Source organism: Electrona antarctica (assembly GCF_951216825.1).
Source record: "Electrona antarctica genome assembly, chromosome: 24".
NCBI classification, from domain to species: domain Eukaryota; kingdom Metazoa; phylum Chordata; class Actinopteri; order Myctophiformes; family Myctophidae; genus Electrona; species Electrona antarctica.
Window position 1 is genome coordinate 15,497,324 of NC_136803.1, and position 18,608 is coordinate 15,515,931.

Sequence of the window (18,608 nt, forward strand, 5' to 3'; positions counted from 1 at the left end):
AAAACTGGAGTATGAATAGGCCTTTGCAACAACTATATTAATGGCAAGAATTTCCTACAGCTTTAAGTCCAAAAATCTGAACTAACCCTTTAAATCCAAAAATCTGAACTAACCCTTTAAAAACAAAACAAAAGTAAAATACCACAAATCTGTTTCCAATAGCAGGAGAAGTTGTTTATTTGATAAAATGTACATTACTTTCAACTGTTCAAAGAGTTGTTACCACTGAGTAGATGCACAAGGAGTCATGGAATCAAACGGGCAAACAAAATACAGAAAACGCAGGTGAGCAGTTGAGTGGATTACTGAGTCAGGTACACGCTGTACAGTAGGTACAATAAAGTCAGTGGTTCTCAATCTGTGGACCCTCGGGGGAGTCCCTAGATGACAGTGAATTGACATGTAATGAATTGGATGGAGAAAGAAAAAACACCATAACGGCATCAAAAGTAATAAACAAACTATACTATAAAAACTGGTCAAACAGCCACATTGTCAAATAATTGAAGATCTGCTATTTTCACAAGATTTATCTGTGGATCCGACTTAAACTAAATGTAATGTCTCAACTCCTACAATCCAAGTGCTTGTCAGGCTGGGGGTCCTCAGTTAAAATCTGATTATTTTGGGGGGGTCAATCACGGCCTGAAAAGGTTGAGAAATATGGGTGTTCAAATGGTTCATTTGAAAAGTTTGGGAACGCTTGCGATACGATCGGTTTGGACAACACTGAGGAGGCAGAGGTTACTGGAAAGAAAATGTGTAAGAGTAGAGTAGCGACACTGCAGCAGGGAACACAAAGAAAATGTATTTGACGAGTTGCGACACTGCAGCAGGGAAAACAAAAAACGACATGGCAAAAGTCAAAGCAACAACAAAAAGAGGTACACCGGGCCTGAGCGACCACACACACACACACTCAGAGGACAGCAGAATTAAGACAAACTGGCGTTATAGATGCGACCGACTAAAGCTGCAATCCATAACTTTTTTCCCCCCCATGCCCTACCTGGGATTTTAGCCATGAGCGATGGAAATTCTACGGTTTCAGTCAGTGAAAAAAGGTAGTCAAACATTTTGTGTCAGTTTTAGTCGACGGAATCAACACAGCTTTAACCCTTTTAAACTAGTTTTTCCTAATAATTAAATTCTGTTGTCGATTTTTAAAGCAAATTGTATTAATTATTATTGTACTGTACAGTACAGACTTTACTGTACAACATCAATGTGGGTAATATAACTTTTTCCTTGCTGCTAATAGCATGTAGTAGCCTGACACTCAGCCTGAATTTTCATTTCGTTTCACTCCATTATCCTGAATCGCCTGAATATATTTTTTTAATGGGCGTGGCTAGCGATTCAGGGGCTGGAGCCAGGCTAAGCATGTAGTCAATATGCAAAGAAAAAGAAAATAGTCTTACTGTACCTTCATTGTATATCACACTGTTTTTGGAAAAAGAAAAAGATCATGGAGACCACCTACAACCACTGCAGTAGAGTTAGTTATATTAAAACATATTTTAACCATACAGATTGGTTAAAATAACAGTCACACACAAAAAAGTTAAGGATTGCAGCTTTAAATATGACTATGACTCCAGCAACATTTCCAGAGAGGCTTAAAGACTTCATACTTCTGTCGCAAGACGCGCCAAACAAACCTCACATCTAAAAGCATACAACGCATCGCGACAGAACACGTACAAACGTAGCTTGATACAGACAATTTGATATATATAGATATATATATATTATAAACTTCAGAAGCAGTCTGGTCTGCTGATGTGGAGCAGGAGAGAATAAACGAAACCCAACACTCTGGAAGAGAAACATAACCCAAAGACATTGTTAGGAGAAATTTAAACAAGTTATATTATATATATTATCTATACTGGAGCCCGAGCAGGAACACAACCAGGAAGTAGTGAACCAGCTGCACCAAACGCTCAACCCAGAATAGGGGCTCAAGTGTAGCGTCCGAGGTTTGTGTGAAGTTGAGTGAAGACCGCGCCAAGTCTTACAAGAACAAGAAGGAAAAAAACCCAAAACACTGCGAGTGCGATGGCCACATGAAGCCAGTATATATCGCTGGTAAACTTGTGTGCAGTTGAACGTCTTCTTCCCCATCCCGGTGGTCCAATGGTCCCGTCCGTGTGCCAAGAAGGCTCTGAGTAAACACCCACGTTCCTGAAAGTCATTCTGACATGCCATCTCTAATCTGCCGCTCACAACAGCAGGAGAAATCTCCCACCTCCAGACAACCAGCAGAGGCAGCAGTGTGTGTGTGTGGGTGCGTGTGTGTGTGTGTGTGTGTGTTACATGGTGAAGTGCCTCGTGTAGTCGTATTCTATTGTGGGAATGACAGCCTGGACAAATTTCAGGAAAATCAAAAGATACCTGCAGCTTTTGGTTAAGGAGATTGTGATGTACAATGGAAACTCACCAACATTGCAGCTGTACGAAAAACTTGAATTATCGTCTATCTATCTGCAAAGTGTTGTTTGTTTCATAAAAATCCACTGTAGACATGTTATGAGCTACTTCCTGTCAAGACATTCCTTGCAGGTGATTATTTTTCTGCATGTTGGAGTTTGCAAGCGCTCGTTGGATATCACTCAACGGCCCTGCGGACCACCCGTTTTGAATGCAGGATGTTGCTTTATTGAAAGAAACAACAAAAATTGAAAGTGAAGAGCTTATCTGGCTAAATCAAGAGGCTTATATACAAGGATACATATGTACTCCCAGCTCGCCTCCGCCTTCGGCCACAGTCTCAATGATCTTTTTCATCACCTCAGCGTGTCTGAAAACATGAGAGAGCTCAGCGTCAGTGTGGTTCTGCATCATAGTCATCTGTATGGCAGACATATGGTACAATAATACATTAACATAAATAAAGATATAGATGACAGAAATGAAGGTATGGCAGAGACAGGGCTTGCCATTATATAGTTTTGCATAGCCACAATTTTATTTAATCAGGGAAGACCACTGAGAGCATGTTCTCTTTTGCAATGACGCCCCGACAACATGATCACAACATACAAAATAAGTGTCAGGCAAGTCAATACAATACATGTATCAGTATGCAGAGATGGTGTGACTACTGTATGCAAGACTACCATGATCTGGAAGTCAAAACATTGGATGACAATCCAAGACAAAGACTCGAGTGTGTGTGTGTGTGTGTGTGTGTGTGTGTGTGTTCCTCTGACCTGCAGGGGTGTACGGAGCACATGGCAGGGGGTGGCAGGTGGGGGTGGTTCTCGATGGTGACAGTCTTCTTCACGTGGTCCTGGCTGATGTCTTCATACATCTGATCTACGCTCAGCGGCTGTCTGTCCTGTGGGGGAGAGAGGTTGCACGCTTAGTTTACACCACTGGTTCCAAAACATTGGTTGGATTGGGAATGGGATGCATTTGTGGGTTGTGGACACATTTTCATGGGTCATTTTACTTTTGTTTTCTTTATCCAAGGCACCTTGCATAGATTGTGCACCCATTCACACACACATTCATACATCGATGGCAGAGAAACCCATGCAAGGCACCACCCGCTCTTGCTCAAGGACACTTCGACACCAACTCTGGGGGAACCCTGGAGCGAACTGGGAACCTTCCACTTCACAAGCGGCTACAGTACCCAAGAGTGACTGCCAAAATAATAATTGTTATTTTTTAACCCGCAGCACAGGGTTGTCTGACTAATGACTGTAGGTATATCTAACCAACGTATGCACCCCTTTCAAAACAAAACTTTTCATTTTTTCATGAATTAAAAACAAATTCAATGATTTGTCAGTAATGTCATGAAGAAAATTAAATCAAAGAAAAATCGAAGACATTCCATAAATTATAAAACAGTGAAAGTAGCCAATCTACAAGCTCACAACGAGGCCTTTGGGTCCGGATCAAACATCTAATTTCTCTTTTGGATCTTGAGTTTACCAGTTTATACCATGTCTGTTAACGCGTGGAGCCGTCCTAGCTAATCCAACCGATGGATTGCGAGGATGCGTACACACGTCCTAGCGCATTTTCATTGATATTTAGACTCTTAATTATATGGCGATGCTGCGATTCAGCGATTGTTGCACTTCAATATCCATTCAATAGGATTTTTCTTTAGATTTGCACATACATACAGTATGTTACATTTGTCCTCTGCATCTATTAGTACAGCAGACCACTTGAGAAGCAGATAGGGGCGCCCAGGCCCCTTGGCTCAATGGTCCAGGCACCTTGGCTGGTAATCCAGTCTGGCAGTGTGCCGCGGGTTCGACTCCCGATCCCGACGGCCTTTACTGCATGTCTTCCCCCCATCTCTCTCCCCATTTTCCTGTCAGCCTACTGTCTGTCCCTCCATAACAAATATAAAATAAAGGCGAAAGTCACAAAAAAAAAAAAACATTTAAGAGAAGCAGATAGGGCTTAAGTGCCTTGCCCAGGGACACTTTGACCAGGATTGGGGGCTCAAACCGGGGACCTTCTGACTCCCAGGCAGCCTCTCTACCAACTCAGCTATGGCTGCCCCTCACACTGTTTGTGCGTGGGATGTAAAGAGGCCTATTGTGGAATTGGGAATGATTGATTGTGCAAGTGACATGTCTGGAGGAATGCAAACAGTCTGCATGTGTCTGTGTGAGTGAGGCAGAACAGAACAGGGCAGCAGAACAGCTCTGATAACAACGGAATATGTCTTCTGAATGTCGTCTGAATCCAGCATACATTTTCTGAAAAACGTATGTTGCTATGTCAGTGGTGCTGAAACCTTTTCACCTCAAGAACCCCCAAAATTATTATGCATTAACCCCAACACTAACCTCACAAACACTATGCCTAACCTTACCCTAACCTCACAGAAACTATGCCTAAACCTAAGCTCACAACATCAACCAGGGCGAAAGTCTTTTTTGCAGAGCCTGGGAGTCGATGGTCGCTGAGGGGGCACTTGTTTATCAGGTCAGGTTTCTGGTTGAAGGACTTCAGTGTTTTGTACCATACATTTGTATGTATATACAAAACAAAGAATGTTTGCTTTCATACTAAAAGTAACCATAAGATTATGTTGCTAAAAAAAAATACTTTTAGTTTTACTGTAGGCCAATTACTAAAAGTTTCTAGTCAATGAGGTTAAATCTAACCACCTCTGAGGTTACTGGAGGTCAGATGTTTAAGGGATTAAGTAGTCTATGTTCAATCATCTACAGCCCTTAACCCATTTTGACCTGAGATCAGATTCTAAAAATGTCTTCTACATCCTGACAGTTTTCTGAAAAAGCTATGGTAAATGGTAAAATGCTATGTTTCTATGTCAGTCGTTCTTCGATTTAAAAAAAATAGCAGACCTACAAGCTCGTAGCGCGCCACTCGGTGGCGCGCTATGAGCTTGTAGATCTGCTATTTTTAAATAGCTAAAGCATAACATAATGCTAACACCAAAAGGGGTTCCCGCCCAAAATGGGTTAATGGACTCTAGGTCTAGGCATAGATTTACTGAGGTTAGGTTTAGGCATAGTTTTACTGAGGTTAGGGTTAGGCATCGTTTGTGTGAGGTTATACAGTATAACACCGCCCTAGTAGTAGCTGGCGCTGTAAAACAAGCATCCCATCAGTGGCCATCGAAACCCAGGCTCTGCAAAAAAGGTAGTCCTGTGTAAAATGCAGTTGCACAAACAAGACAGAAGGGGGCTCCCATGCAACATTTTACAGCTGGCCTGGCAGTTGGCTATACAACTGTTTGTTGCTAGTTGTTTAGAGAGGTGGTAGCTGGGAACAAATCAGTGTGATTCTAATTGTAGTCTAGAATATAATAGACCAACTCTGTCATAACTGGGTCTTTGATCTCTATAAAGTGATTCAGCACTATACAATTTGAACTGGAATTGAACTGAATACTTGAATGTCCCCAAGAAGTCAACACCAAATCTCTGGCACAAAAGCAGCAGATCTACAAGCTTGTGTAGATCTATTTACGCAGAATGTCTGCCCCAGGATATGGACGCTGTGTGTGTGTGTGTGTGTGTGTGTGTGTGTGTGTGTGTCTGTGTCTGTGTGTGTGTGTGTGTGTGTGTGTGTGTGTGTACGACATACGAAGTATGTCAACTATACTATGCAACGATGTTCTGCCTTATAGGCAATTTGTAACTGGCTGTTTTCCCATTATCCGACTGCACTGGCAGTGTTTATGTCCTTTGCACAAGGCGTTCTTGTACTTCTGTTTATGTGGACATAAATACATATTTTGTGTGCGTGTGTGTGTGTGTGTGTGTAGTACCTCATCGTAGCCAAAGAGCCAGAGTCGAGGTGTCTGGTAGTATTTATCGTATGTGATGTACAGGTCGTATGTTCTTGTCTGGAGGACGCCATCCTCGCTCCCGGCCTCTGCTTTGGCTTTGTTGGCATCCATCAGTTTGCTGGTGTCCAAGGTGGCCTGAAGACACAATTAACCAATTTAGACCTGGGAACGATTCTACAAATGTCTTCTAAATCCTGACAGTTTTCTGGAAAAAAAACATGTTTCTATGTCAGTAATGTAATTGGCTGCCATCTGAAAATATGTTGTTCCCATGGAAAAGGTTGGCTTTGAAAGAATATATATTCAAAGCTTTGCGCTACATTTTCACGATTAAAAAAAAAATAGCAGACCTACTATTTTTCAATAGCTAAAGTATAACATAATGCTTAAAACACCAAAAGGGGTTCCCACCCAAAATGGGTTAACAAATGGTAAATGGTACATTTATATACCTTCATCCAAAGCCCTTGACAATGTGCATTACATTCACCAATATGCCATATTCAAACTGTACTGCTGCCCTTTTGCACTTGAGTCACACTTAAAAGGATATATTGGTAATCGGTATCGGTGAAATAATATATCGGTTTTAGCAGATATTTTATTTTATAATTATTATGTTGAAAAAATAATAAAAAAGCCTGAAAAAGCCTTTTGTTATGATGAAGGCTGCAAATTATATCAATGTTTTCTGGGGAAGCTTTCAAAACAGTCAACAAGTTGGAACATTTTTAAATTCAGAGATTATAAGCCTTTTTCAGAATGGCAAAAATGATTATATTTTCTTAATACAGAATGAGATCATATCGACATCGATTATATCGGTTATCGGCCATAACAGAAATTAATTATATCGGATATCGGCCAAATCGGTACATCCCTAATCAAAATGAAATCCATTATTATTATTATTATTATAACTCTGAGACTGTACAAATGGACACTGGTCCATTTGGTTCCATGTGTACACACTCAGAGTTACAGAGCTGTAAGGGTTCAATTGGTTTCATTTGTACACTCTCAGAGTTAAAGTCCTGCAAGGGTACATTTGGAACCCCCCTATAGGAATGTTTAAGGGAATCGTTAAGGAATGGGACACTATCCCAGGGGGAGTCATGAGTAGAACCAGGAACCAGGAACCCCCCACCACCACACACACACACACACACACCACACACACACACACACACCAACATGAAATCAGATCACACACCAACCTACCTCATCTGTTTCCAATAGGCCGCTCTCTTCATACTCTGAGGAGGAGAGATGTTGAAAAGGGAGACATCGTTAACGCCACGAGGAGTGCTTTGGGAATGATCACATGATAGGAGCTGCTTTATGGAATACCTTCCATATCCGCCGCTTCTCCGTCTTCTTCCTCTTCCTCGTCGTCTCCGTCTCCGCACGCTCCAGATTTCACGTTCATATTCATGTTGTCCTAGAATAGGAGATTAATGAATTCACGATATTCATGTTGTCCTGACCTAGAAGGAGGAGAAGCGAGCGCTAGGCTCAGGGAGCGGAAACCATAACTGCGGTGTCAAGCGGCGACAATTAGAACGGATTTGTCACGGCGCAGTTATGATTGCGCCCAGGGCAGCGCTCTGCGCATTCGACTTCAAATAAATACCGCCATCATTTCAAACATCACCCTTGATTCTTACAAACAATTCTTACAAAAATGTAAAAAAAGAAAAGAAAGAAAATGTAAAAAGATCTACAATCTCACAGTGCAGCATGACCTGTTAAGATAGGTAATTTTCGGATTAGATTATGTCGGCTATTGGTTCTAAATCTGGGCATCGATGTCTTTTCGGTCCATTGCCCAGCTCTGCAGTAATGATGTTGTTCTTGTTAGGTGAAAAATCACTGCCTTCACCGCTGGCTGTGTTTACATGGTGATTCATTGGATCGAAATGTCTCCCACAGAAAGACTATCTGCACATGGAAGCTTAAAATGACAGTCAGATGTCTGTTAAAGGTCAGCAAAGCTTGGAAACACTAAAACAGAAGTGTATTATGAATTATGAGAGGGGGGGTTCATGATTAAGTTCTCAAATACCATTGTGGAAAGAGCTACAGTACATGCGATTGTGTTCTAATTCACAAGTCCAAGACATATTTAAGACCCGAGGCTGATTATACAGATCATGCCTTCTAAAATCTGTAGTTCTCACAAGATGTTCAAATCTGTTTTTGAATAGCCAGCACAGACATCTAATATGACACGGACAGCGCTTTCCGGTTTTAAAGGGTTGATCATTCATTCTGCTTTGCTTTTACGCATCAAACTGTTCAAGAACAAAGTCAAAATAATATATTGTAAATGCTGAGAAGGGCCAAATTAATTCCAGATAGACTGCATCTATTTTGTACCGTCACCAGCATCTGGATTTACTTGTATTCACATGACTTGAAATAATGAGGAGCATGAAGATGGAAGCAAGACGGTTTCAATAACACACACACACACACACACACACACCTTATTGTCCAGTACGATTTCCCGCACAGCGTCTGTAACTCCTAACACACCTAGTAAGACAAATGGAATATGAGATCAAAACCTTATGGAGAGACACAAGTCATATACATCCACAACAGCTTTACAGGCAGTATACATACTGTATATGCTATAAATGAGAGAGATTTACACAAAACAAAGCTAAATAGTCACAACTAGAAAAAGTGCCCTTCTGGGCACAGGTCTCCACCAGGAGGATAGGAGTGTGTGTGTGATGCTTGGCCTGTTGTAGCGCCACCATGAGGCTGATTTGAAAACTGTCAAGTGGCATTTCTTCCAAAGCCTAGTGGGAATATGCATGCACAGTTTCACCACAATCGGACGCTGCGTTGAGTAGTTGTGGCGATTTGTACAAAAAGGGTACAAAGCGAGCTACTCCTGAAAAGTTTAGATGCCAATCGTAGCCAATGAGGGTGGATTATGAGAAATCAAACAAACCAGTCTTGATCACATGACTATGGAGAGCATGTGTACCGATTTGCGTGAAATTTGGATAAAATATATTATAATAATAATAATAATATTAGAAAATGTGTTTTACATATGTCGGCCTCCTGGTGGCGCTATAAAGAGCAGATGTGAAAAATTCCAGGCAAAGGTTTTTCTTTGGCCTCTAGGGAGTTGGCATACAAAGTTATCCACAGATCCGTGCAGTTAGAGGTAAAAACACGTTTCGGCCAGTTATAGCGCCACCATGAGGCTGAGTTGAAAATGTTCACGTGGCATTTCTTCCTCGGCCTAGTGGGAATGTGCGTGCACAATTTCACGGAAATCACATGATGTGTTCATGATTTGCAGCATTTTGTTTGAAACCGATCACTCCTGCGAACTTTGGAAGCCAATCTTAGCCAATCAGGATGGAGTCTGAGAAATCTGAAAGACCCGTTTCGTTGAATGGCTCTAGAGAGACTGTGTACCAATTTGCGTGATGTTTGGACAAAATCTGTAGGTGTACTGTCCAAAAACTTGTTTTGCACAAAGCGGCCTCCTGGTGGCGCTATAACAGGCCGTTCTGGAAATTTTGGGGCAGAGGTTCATCGTTGGCATCCAGGGAGTGTGTGTGCAAAATTTGGCATCGACCGGGTTAACGGTGCCGGAGATTAGCGGTTCACAGACGGACGGACGGACGGACGGACGGACGGACACACGGACACACGGACGGACGGAGTGCAAAACATACTCTCTCCCCATGCCTTCGGCCTGGTGGAGACAAAAAACAGATAAGTAACACAAAGTGATGTGTTGTAAGCATGTAGATCTGCTATTTCTGCTATTTTGGAAAAATGTTTGAAAATGTATGGACATTTTTCAACATGGAAAGGATTGACAATTATGTAAAAGATAATTGTGACATGCCTACAACTGGTATTGCAGAAAGGAGTGTGTGTGTGTGTGTGTGTGTGTGTGTGTGTGTGTGTGTGTGTGTGTGTGTGTGTGTGTGTGTGTGTGTGTGTGTGTGTGTGTGTGTGTGTGTCAAACCTGCGTTGTGGTAGGTGTCCACCCAGCCTCCGTCTCCATCGTCCTCCTCTATGATGGCCTCCAGCTCATCTGAATATTCCATCTGTTTACAGCGCTTGTAACAGGGAACTGCAGAGGAGAAAGATAATAAATAAATATTCCATCTGTTTACAGCACTTGTAACAGGGAACTGCAGAGGAGAAAGATAATAAATAAATATTCCATCTGTTTACAGCACTTGTAACAGGGAACTGCAGAGGAGAAAGATAATAATTAAATATTCCATCTGTTTACAGCACTTGTAACAGGGAACTGCAGAGAAGAGACACCACACATTTATAATGGAGCTTTCTTTAACCCAGGGTTTCTCAAAAGGTAGATCACAAAGGATGTGCAGGTAGAACCTATTTCAAGTCTAAAATCAGCCATTACGACATCATCAAGGCCTGCCAAAATACATTTGTCGACAAAATCAACTGTAGATATTTAGGGTACGTTCGGATAGTTCTTTTGAGTGTGCTGGCCGGTCACGTCACAGAGCGCACCGAGTGTGGCTTATTTACGAACGACCAGTTAAACCAGTTAAAACATGGGCCAAGGTAAATGATGAACACACAGCTTTTGCCCCCGGGGATCGCTCGAGACACCTCAGTGACACACGCACACTGAACAACCCCAACTTCTGAGTAGGGTCCGTCGGTGCGGGCACTAGTCAGCACACCTGGGGGCGCAGCGCACCAGATTTTCGAACAACGCACCCAGTGCAATACCACTGAAAAAAAAACGAGCTCAGTGCGAATTTCCCTACACCCATAGTCGACTAAAACTACATCAAAATGTGCCGTCAAAATGAACACTACCGGAGGAGCACATTTGTTCTAGTAACAAGTGTAGAGAATCCAAAATCCAAGACCTAGAGATGTGAGACATCATGACGGACGGCTCCTTGGAATTTCAACATACAGCAGCAAAATATTATTTTCAAAAGATGTTTGATGGTGTGTGTGTGTGTGTGTGTGTGTGTGTGTGTGTGTGTGTGTGTGTGTCCGTCCGTCCGTGTGTGTGTGTGTGTGTGTGTGTGTGTCCGTCCGTCTGTGTACAGCTAATCTCCGGCACCATTAACCTGGTCGATGCCAAATTTTGCACACACACTCCCTGGATGCCAACGATGAACCTCTGCCCCAAATCTTCCAGAACGGCCTGTTATAGCGCCACCAGGAGGCCGAGTTTTGAAAAACACATTTTTGGATATTACTCCTCCAGATTCTGTCCAAAAATCCCACAAATCGTTACACACTATCTCTATAGTCATATGTTCAAGACGGATCTGTCCGAAATTTCATATTCCATCCGAATTGGCTAACATTGGCTTTCAAAGTCTGCAGGATTGGCCCGTTTTTAACAAAAACCCTTGTGAACGCAGCGTGCAATTTACGTGAAATCTTTCACGGACCTTCCTACTAGGCTGAGGAATATATCCCACCCTTTCCACATTGGCCTGTTATATCGCCACAGGTGGATTTTTGCGAAACACATTTTTGGAACAAAATGCCTCAAATCATCCAATTGCCATACGTAAGAAGAAATGGCACCCTATTCACATTGGCCTATTATAGCGCCACCAGGAGGCCACAACCTGACCTGCCCTGGTGGAGACCTGTGCCCCGAGGGGCACTTTATTTAGTTTTAAATGAAAAGCTTACCATTGCGTGTTAGAAGAAACTGCTTCTCCGGAGGCAAATATGGCTTGACTTTGCTCTCTTCTCCTGCCGCCCTGGTGGACCATGGCATTGTGAAATATGAGTCACGTTATTTCACAATATCATGCTTAATTATAAACATCTGACATTGTAATAGTCTGCACTACTGATCAACAACCAGGCTCCCCGTCACCTCTGTGAACTCCTCCAACACCACAGCCCAGGGCGGGTGATGCCAACCAATGGTAACTAAGTACAATTTTGAGGCATTTTTTACTTGATTGGATTATTTCTGATTTTCAGTGCATTTACTAACTTCTACTCCACTACATCTCAGATGCTAATGTTCCACAACATTTATTCGAAAACTTTAGTGACTAGTTAGTTACTTTGTAGATTTTGATTATTATTATAAAACATACATTAACCACTTCAGCCCTATATACCAGTGGTTTTCAAACATTTTCATTTCAAGGCCCATTATTTATTCTGCATTTGAGCCACGGACCACCATTTGATGACATTTAGCCTCTCCTCTCAGACCCAAAACGCAAGAATATTTTGTTGTCGTTGGATAAGATTTTGTCCACAAAAGATTTTATTCTACATTCTCTAATTGTGTAGACTTTAATGCAGATGTTTAACAATAATGTAACTCTTAGCGTAAAAGAGAAACCAAAAATGAGAAACTGGTTTCATTTTACACTCTCAAGAGTTAAAGATACCACTGCTATATACATTTCGGCCATTTGAAAATAGCCGTTCTACAAACTCTCAACGCATTTTATTTGTTATGTGACACACTGTTAGCTTGTAGATCTGCTATTTTCAAATTACTTTTATACATTTGAAAACTTATTATTTTGACCATCACCTCACCACTCTCCCCAGCACAATATCACAATGCTCTCTCTCACACACACACACACAGATGATGGAACTCACTCCCAGCTCACATCATTTTTATTATCTGTATAAAAATGGCTGGATTTGTTTAGGTATTTAAGGCAATTTTGTATGCAACGTGTTGCATCATTGCATGTATGGATCTGCACTTTTTGGAAAATGTTTTAAAAGTATAAAATGAGTTAATGTGTGGAATATTTTTGGCCCCAGTAGACAGACACCTCATGTGACCACTCACTCCAGCACTATCATCACAATGCTCTCACTCACACATAGACGCTGGTATTTCAAAAACTCACCATTTCCATGTGGGGCAGTGATGAACCAGATGATCTCCTGCTGCCACAAACTGCAAACACACAAGGATCAACACTGATCAATCCAAACAGGACGGGACACTTTCAAACATGGCGATAGGACTGCAACAATTGATTATAGAGGGTATGCGCATGCATACTGGTCGTTTAACGTTGTTTAATACAATCAGATAGGACTTTTCTGTTTGGATGTAGGGGCTGTAAAGGCCGTAGTAACGTAATGTTGTAATTAATACGGATGAGTGACGGCTTTCGATGGTGACGTATATGTCGATCAGTGTCGGGTGGATTAAAGGAAATGCCTCTATGTATATGTAATTTGTAAGTTGATTAGCGGTATAAAGTGGTTACTTTGCGTATGCCCCATTTGATGCGCATGTATCGTAGCAACATATGACGTCAGGGTATAACTGGTATAACTAGCTCTCAATGATGACGTAATAAAGATGTGGATTAAAGGACCCAATGCCAGGGTGTAATTGGTTTTCGATGGTGACGTAATGACGATATGTTTTAGTGTCAGGAGGGTTAAAGGTAATGCCCCTATGTATACATGTATGTAATCTGACACCACTGCCATATCAAGCACAAGTAGTCATTACGTTATACACTGGCACGGCGCATACACATCAAACGGCGACATACGCATCGAAGCACTGGACGAAAACTATTACTTTCGCGCTCTGCTTGTGCAAGTAATAACCGTTCGAGAAGCTACTAGCACGCTGCACTGCGACAAGATCGTCTAGTTTCACTGTTGTCAGTGTTTGACATTTTGCCTATAATGGCATGCCCAAAACAGGGACTGATGATTACTAATACTAACTGATTATTTTATTAAATTATTTATAATTTCTTTATGATTAACTGTTGCACCCCCTAGATGATGAAGAGCTATCAAGATATCCATACAGACACCTGGCACCATCCATTAAAAGGGTGTGTAAGACATAACTGGCAGGAGGCCACAAGCACGTATTTTTTGTACATAGTGTTTGTAGTTGTTGATGACATGAATTATTGTGTTAATTCTGTATGCTATATGTTGATGAATTGAATACATTATAGGACCACAATGGAAACAAGTCTCCAGGACTTGTTTGTGTCATCCTTTTAACTTCAATGTCTTATTGTTGTACCATGTGGTGTTTATATTTCTGACATAAAGTATTCAATCAATGAATTATTATTTCAATCAATCAATCTCACCTCTTCTGGAGTGATCACTCCCGTCTCTTTGAACTTGGATTCCTGGAATCAATGACAGGCAACCAGCACAAATATGCTTATCATATCATATCAAATATCATATCATAGTAGACTTAATGTCATATATTATTATTAGTCTTCATATGTCATGACGAGTTTTACATTAACTACTCCATTCAACATCCCTATTCTTCTCAGGGGGAAATTAGTCAGAAATAGCCGATCTACAAGCTTGCAAACTGCGAGGAGTTGTGAGCTTGTTGTAGATCAGATATTTTCGTCAAAGAGGTTTGGTGTGTATATATGTGGGAATAAAAAGCAGACCAAGTACACGTTTTCCAAGTATTGAGGGTTTCTGAAAACACAATGCAACGCAACACTACACAATGATAGCGCTGAACAAACACATCTATGAAACTATCTATTCAATCTAAAAAGAAATGTGGGGTACTATACAAATGGAACCTATAATGGACCTGTAACTCTAAGAGGGTACTCCTAATACAAAAGGTAACTGAATGAACCTGTAACTCTAAGAGGGTATGAATATAAATGGAACCAAATGGACCTGTAACTCTGATACTACAGATTGGGGAACACTGCCCTTTTGGTCCCATTATTGTACCCTGTCATGATAAGAAAGAGGGTTTTTCCCCATGGGCTGGGGTCCATTTGGTTACTTTTGACTCAGTTAGAGTTAAAACAAACAACACTCAGGGTGTTGTTCTCTTCTTACCACGAGGACTAATAAACCAGTGGTTCCCAAAGTGGGGTCCGGGCAGGGATCCCTAGGGATCCTTGAGAGAGTTCCAGGGGGTCCCCAGCTGAATGATAGTTAGGAACCAAATGGACCCTTATGGGTCTGTAACTCAGAGTGTACAAATGGAACCAAATGGACGGGTGCATTTGGCTCCGTTTGTACACTCTCAGTCTCTCACTCTCAGTTCAAATTAACATTGATTTTACAATATAAATTGGGGTCTCAGAGATAGAAATGCTATTAAATGGGGGTCGGCAGACTATTAATGCAAGTCAAACTGGGGGTACTTGAAATTAAAATGGTTGAGAATCACTGCTAGAGACGCATATCTTTTCTAATGGGGGTCCACTGCGGGCTACTATAAGTGTCCATTTGGGGGTCCTTGACATGAAATAGTTTGGGAACCAGTGTAATAAACAACACTCGGGGTGTTGTTTCTTACCTTGAGGACTGGGGTGAGGAACTCGGCGACGCCAAGCGCCGTTCCTTTCACTGAGTTGATGACGTTCTGCATCTAATAATAATAATAATAATAACAACAACGCTGCGTCAACATTTGCATGAAAGAAACAGTAATCCATTAAAACGCTTAATTGGGGTGTTGGTTAATGAAGTAGTAACTCACGGTGTGTGGAAAGAAGCAGATGAACACATCAGCAGTGTCAACAGCAGCAGCAGCACTAGCTAGGTCACATGACCTGTCAGATTCGTGCGTTCCTCCCTTCCGCTATCCAGTTCTCGCGAGAACAGCTATGTTATGGACCCCATTAGCCCACGGGCCCCCATTTGAAAAGATATGCCAGGGACCCCCATAAGAGAAGATTTTTACGTCTCTCTAGCAGTGATTCTCAACCCGTTTAATTTCAAGGACCCCCAGGTTTGACATGCATTAGTCTATATGGACGGACCCCCATTTAATGGCATTTCTATCTCTGGGACCCCCAATTTAAAATCAATGTTAATTTAACTCTGAGAGTGTACAAATGAAACCAAATGGACCCGTCATCCGTCCCTAACGGGTCCATTTCTTAGAGTATATATGAATACTCTAAGGTCCATTTCCATTTGTACACTCTCAAAGTTACGGTTCCATGTGTACACTCACAGATAACATACCCGTTATTGGGGTATATATATAGGGTCCATTTGGTTCCAAACTATCATTTAGCTGGGTCCCCTCAAGGACCCCGGGGGTACCCACCATGGAGGGGGGGGGGGGGTCCCACTCCCCGGACCCCACTTGGGAAGTTGGGAACCACTGTCATAGAATTATAATATTAACTTCAACAGTGTTATCACTTTCTTCCGTTTACATCCGTACGTCTACATAAACGTTCAAATGTAGGGCCTATTTTGTAATAACCTATTTTCTACAGTCTATGGTTCTACTACATTACCCATAATCCTTTGCTGAGATCTGGCCAATCGGCATCAGGAAAGCGAGTGGGTGTGTTGATGATGTTTCTGTCATGCGACTGGCTGTCGCCATGGCGACAGGAAGGAAAAAATACAAACATCAGAGTGCGCGAGACGCTTAGGTGAACGAGATAGGGTAACAAGTTATGGGTGGGTAGGGTAGGCATAATATGCCAATGTTAGATATTTACAGTCAAATAAGTAGTGTTATACTAGAGTGGGTTGGCGCCTCTGCAGGCAAAACAAACAAAAATGTTTTGTTTTTTAATAAGATGGGACATTTTATATTGTTGTATAAAATGGTATTTTGGTGCATTTAAATAGCGCCTTTATCCAATGCGCTTTAAAGAGATTGTGCATTACATTCACCCATTCACACACACATTCACACATCGATGCCAGAGGAAACCATGCAAGGCACCAACCTGCACATCAGGAGCAATTAGGGGTTCAGATTCTTGCTCAAGGACACTTCGACACAAACTCTGGGGCAGCCCAGGTTAACTTCGAACTGGGAAGCGGTTCTTTAACCCTGAGCCACTGCCGCCCCAAGTATATTAAATGATCTCTGCTGGAATGGAATCCTGGAACATAGGACACAGTCCAGTGACTAGATCATGCTAAAGGTCCACAAAGTAAACACTGAACTGCATAGGAAAAAAGAGCCTTTTGTTTTAGTGCCCCAACCACTACAGCTTAAATTAGTCAATTTAAATGTTTGATTGCAGACCTACCCACAAATGTCTGCAACTGCTTCTTAAATTGTGTTGTATCACACATACTTTTTAGGGGGAAGTTGTTTTTGTTTTATCATTGATGTGTAAATGAAATTGTACTTGGACCGTGATCCATCCCGACTGCAACTAAGGGCGACCTCAATGTTTTTCCGAGAATACATTTGAATTGAACACAATTACACAACACTTGTGACTTATATAACTACTGGTATCCAAAATGCTCTCAAGATAAAGTTATGTGTATTAAAGTTATGTGTATTAAAAATCATAACTTCAGGATTTCTAAATACTTGGTCCTGGTATAGCCAATGATTTTGAGCCATAGATCAACATTCCACTCAGACAAAACATGCATTATCAATTGTGGTGTGGAGCAAGCCGCAGCAATGTCAGGCATTACTGAAAAGTGCACATTGTTGTGCTTGGCAAGGCACCTCCACCAACATTCGAGCAGAGCTTAACCCATGGAGGGCGGGAACCCCTTTTGGTGTTTAAGCATTATGTTATACTTAGATGTTGAAAAATAGCAGATCTAGACTACAAGCTCATACAAGCTTGTAGATCTGCTATTTTTGAAAAATCGTGAAAATGTGGCGCAAATCTTTGAATATAACTTTTTAACTCAAATCTTTGCTTCCAGGGGTGTCCCTCCCTGGAACTACATATTTTCAGATGGGGGTCGGTGGCCAAATCCAGATATTTTTGGGGGTCCTTGACATGAAAATGTTTGAGAACGACTGACATAGAAACATGCATGTTTCGGAAAACTGTCAAGATTAAGAAGGTATTTGTAGAATCGTCCTCAGGTCTAAATTTGGAACAGTAGAGGCCTTGACATCCAAGACAATGCTCCACACGACCCAGACTATTCTTCCTTCTTGCTCCCAAACTATGGAATGAACTCCCCATTGCAATCAGAACTGCAGACTCACTCCCAATCTTCCACCGTAGTCTGAAGACTTGCCTCTTCTTCAGACTCCTGTAGCACTTACCAGGGCACTTGCCCTAGTCTTGACAACATATTATGTAGACATAGCATTCTACAGTGTATAGTACTTTCATTGTAAAGATATTCTACTGTTAGGCAGATGTTATGATCCTAGATGACTATTTCTATGTACTGTATTTGATGTATTACCTTGTGTTGTTCTTGCTTACTGTAAATCGCTCTGGATTAATATAAAAATCACACCCGTGTGAACTGAGTGGTGTAAGGTTTTATATAGCATGATCAGCTGTGGTCTGACGTAATGTCTGACGTAATGAAATCACACCTGGAT

General features: G+C 41.6%; 1 protein-coding gene across 1 annotated transcript; it reads right to left on the reverse strand.

Moving 5' to 3' along the window:
• Positions 1-152: 152 nt before the first annotated feature.
• atg3 (autophagy related 3) lies at positions 153-15,935 on the reverse strand. Its single transcript, XM_079494974.1, has 13 exons — positions 15,801-15,935; positions 15,618-15,689; positions 14,416-14,457; positions 13,189-13,238; positions 11,987-12,057; positions 10,305-10,412; positions 8,787-8,836; positions 7,649-7,739; positions 7,520-7,554; positions 6,278-6,433; positions 3,216-3,343; positions 2,735-2,803; positions 153-2,397 (listed from the first exon to the last, which is right to left on the reverse strand). Exons 2-13 carry the CDS (start codon positions 15,687-15,689, stop codon positions 2,316-2,318), a joined length of 954 nt encoding a protein of 317 aa, XP_079351100.1. The 5' UTR covers positions 15,801-15,935; the 3' UTR covers positions 153-2,315.
• Positions 15,936-18,608: the final 2,673 nt, after the last annotated feature.